The sequence below is a fragment of the Coenobita brevimanus genome, chromosome 24 (genome assembly GCF_032717465.1).
Source record: "Coenobita brevimanus isolate Jiangsu-jjx chromosome 24, ASM3271746v2, whole genome shotgun sequence".
Taxonomy (NCBI): Eukaryota; Metazoa; Arthropoda; class Malacostraca; order Decapoda; family Coenobitidae; genus Coenobita; species Coenobita brevimanus.
Genome location: NC_136977.1, coordinates 37,869,475 through 37,871,647, shown reverse-complemented (window position 1 = coordinate 37,871,647; position 2,173 = coordinate 37,869,475). Strand labels below are relative to the sequence as shown.

At 48.7% G+C, this 2,173-nt stretch overlaps 1 protein-coding gene across 1 annotated transcript; it reads left to right on the top strand.

Annotated features, from left to right (window-relative positions):
• The first annotated feature begins 284 nt into the window (after window positions 1-284).
• On the top strand, window positions 285-1,070 carry LOC145393350 (uncharacterized). Its single transcript, XM_080267450.1, has one exon. The coding sequence runs from the start codon at window positions 285-287 to the stop codon at window positions 1,068-1,070; it is 786 nt and encodes a 261-aa protein (XP_080123576.1).
• The last annotated feature ends 1,103 nt before the right edge of the window (window positions 1,071-2,173 follow it).

Genomic DNA, 2,173 nt, shown 5'->3' with positions numbered 1-2,173 from the left:
ATGTGTTGAGGGCTGACAAGAACCCAAGAGCATAAGAATGAGAGCATAATAGCGCAGGACCATAAAAAATAAACATAAGGACCAAATAACATTAGAAAGCAACGGCATAGGAAAGTAAGAATATGTGTAGAAAAGAGGACATATCCAGCACGAGGGTTGGCCGATGCTAGGCAGCTGTTGTAAGAATGTGACTACAGTACGCATGAAAGATAACGATAGCCATGGTGTGTGTGGTGGTGTTATTGCGGTGTTGATGGTTTGTGGTGTGCGTGTGGCCCAGCACCATGGCCAGGACTCAGCAGGAGGGCCAAGGGGGAGGGTATGGGCAGAGGCAAGGACAGTGGCAAGGGCAGGGGCAGAGAGGCAGGGACGACCCTATGAACTCTAATAACAACAAAAACGACAGTAATAACAATAATAAAAACAACAACAATATGAGTGATACTACGGCCCCCAGCCCTGCATCTGGCGTACGCGGTGGCAAGTATCAGCTGCGGCCACGGGCGCTGCAGGGTCGCCGCCGCTCCGACAGAGAGTGGTCACTACCGCAGGACTCGCTGCGGCACAGTAAGCCACGACCGCCACCACTGTCCCGCTACCGCAGGAAAACAGCCAATGCACGCGAGCGGTACCGCATGCGGCAGGTTAACCGTGCCTTTGAGTCCCTGCGGTGTGCCCTGCCAGCGTGGGTGGTGAGTCGCCACGCCGCAGCCGACATGACTAAGATCACCACACTGCGGCTGGCGTCAGCCTACATTAAATCCCTGCAGGAAGCACTGCACGACGGTGACGAGTCGTGGGGCCTGGACAGTCCCTCGGCAACTCCAGCCAAGGAAGGGCAGGGCATGGGTGGCCCTCCCGTCCTCCAAGACGCCGACCTGCTCACGCTGCTGTGCACTGATTCCATTGTACTGGGGAACAACCTGGGGGGCTTGGCGGGCCTGGCACCGGTATCAGAAAGCGAGGCAGTGGCGCTGCTGCTGGGGGGGTCCGAGCATCACCAAAGTGCTTGGTCAGATCTTGCACATAAACACACTCAGGTACATACGCAAGTCGTCACACTGGGATGACACACCACACTTCTCGTGATGTGCTGGTGATGATGGATATAGTGGTATAGTGGTAGTGTGGTGGATATAGTGGTACAGTATAATGGTGGTGGGTGATACAGTGCAGATTACGGTGCGGGGCAAGACAGTGGTAGACGAGGTAGGAAGATAATGAGCATGCTGACGGTGTGGTGCTAGATATGGCACCCTCACTACCCCGGCCTGCCTATCCCATAACCTGGCCTTGAATTTATAGGAATAACATGGCAAGGAAACACTGGAAGTGGCTGAAAAGGTGAGACTACCGAGAAGGAAGAACAAGGGGAAAGAAAGTGAGCACCGACAGCGGAAAGAAAGAGACGAGACTGACCACTGAGAAGGAAAAGAAAGGAAACAAAGAGTAAATAGGGAAGAGGAAGAGTAAAAATGAGAAACAGGGGGCAAAGGGGCAAGAAACACCAGACTTAAAAATACGGAAAAGGAGTGAAGAATGAGATGAGGAGAAAGAACAGTAAAAGAAGGCCAAGTTTAAGTAATACAAAAGACAAAAGTGTGAACACTGATGTGTGTGTGTGTGTGTGTGAGAGAGAGAGAGAGAGAGAGAGAGAGAGAGAGAGAGAGAGAGAGAGAGAGAGAGAGAGAGAGAGAGAGAAATTAGAGAATATATACAAAAGAAAGGGAGGAAGAGGCACCTAATCCTGAAGAGGAAAGAGTAAGCACTGAAAACCCATGATGTAGTCGTCCATAAAATACCTTTTGCAACGTTTTGACCTCTTCCATTCACAGACGACTTAATTTATTTTTGTTATATTCAGAGGCGTTTATTCAGCTTAGGAGGGATTTACGAACAGGAGGGGTTACTTATATCTTTATTATCCACTTCTCTACAATGAGGTTATTTTTAAGTTGAATGAAATTGTCCACTGGTAGCAAAAATAACGTAAAAATGGACGATATTGTAGTGAACAGATAAAAAAATGCCAACTTCTTTATTCTTGCTGACACCAGAAGATTTTTCCTTAACATACTCGTAAGAGCGGCTTTCTGTCCTATGAAGGTTTATACTACGCTTCTCAAGCTCCTTGTAATATAATTTTTTGTCTCAGCTCACTTACGCAGCTAAT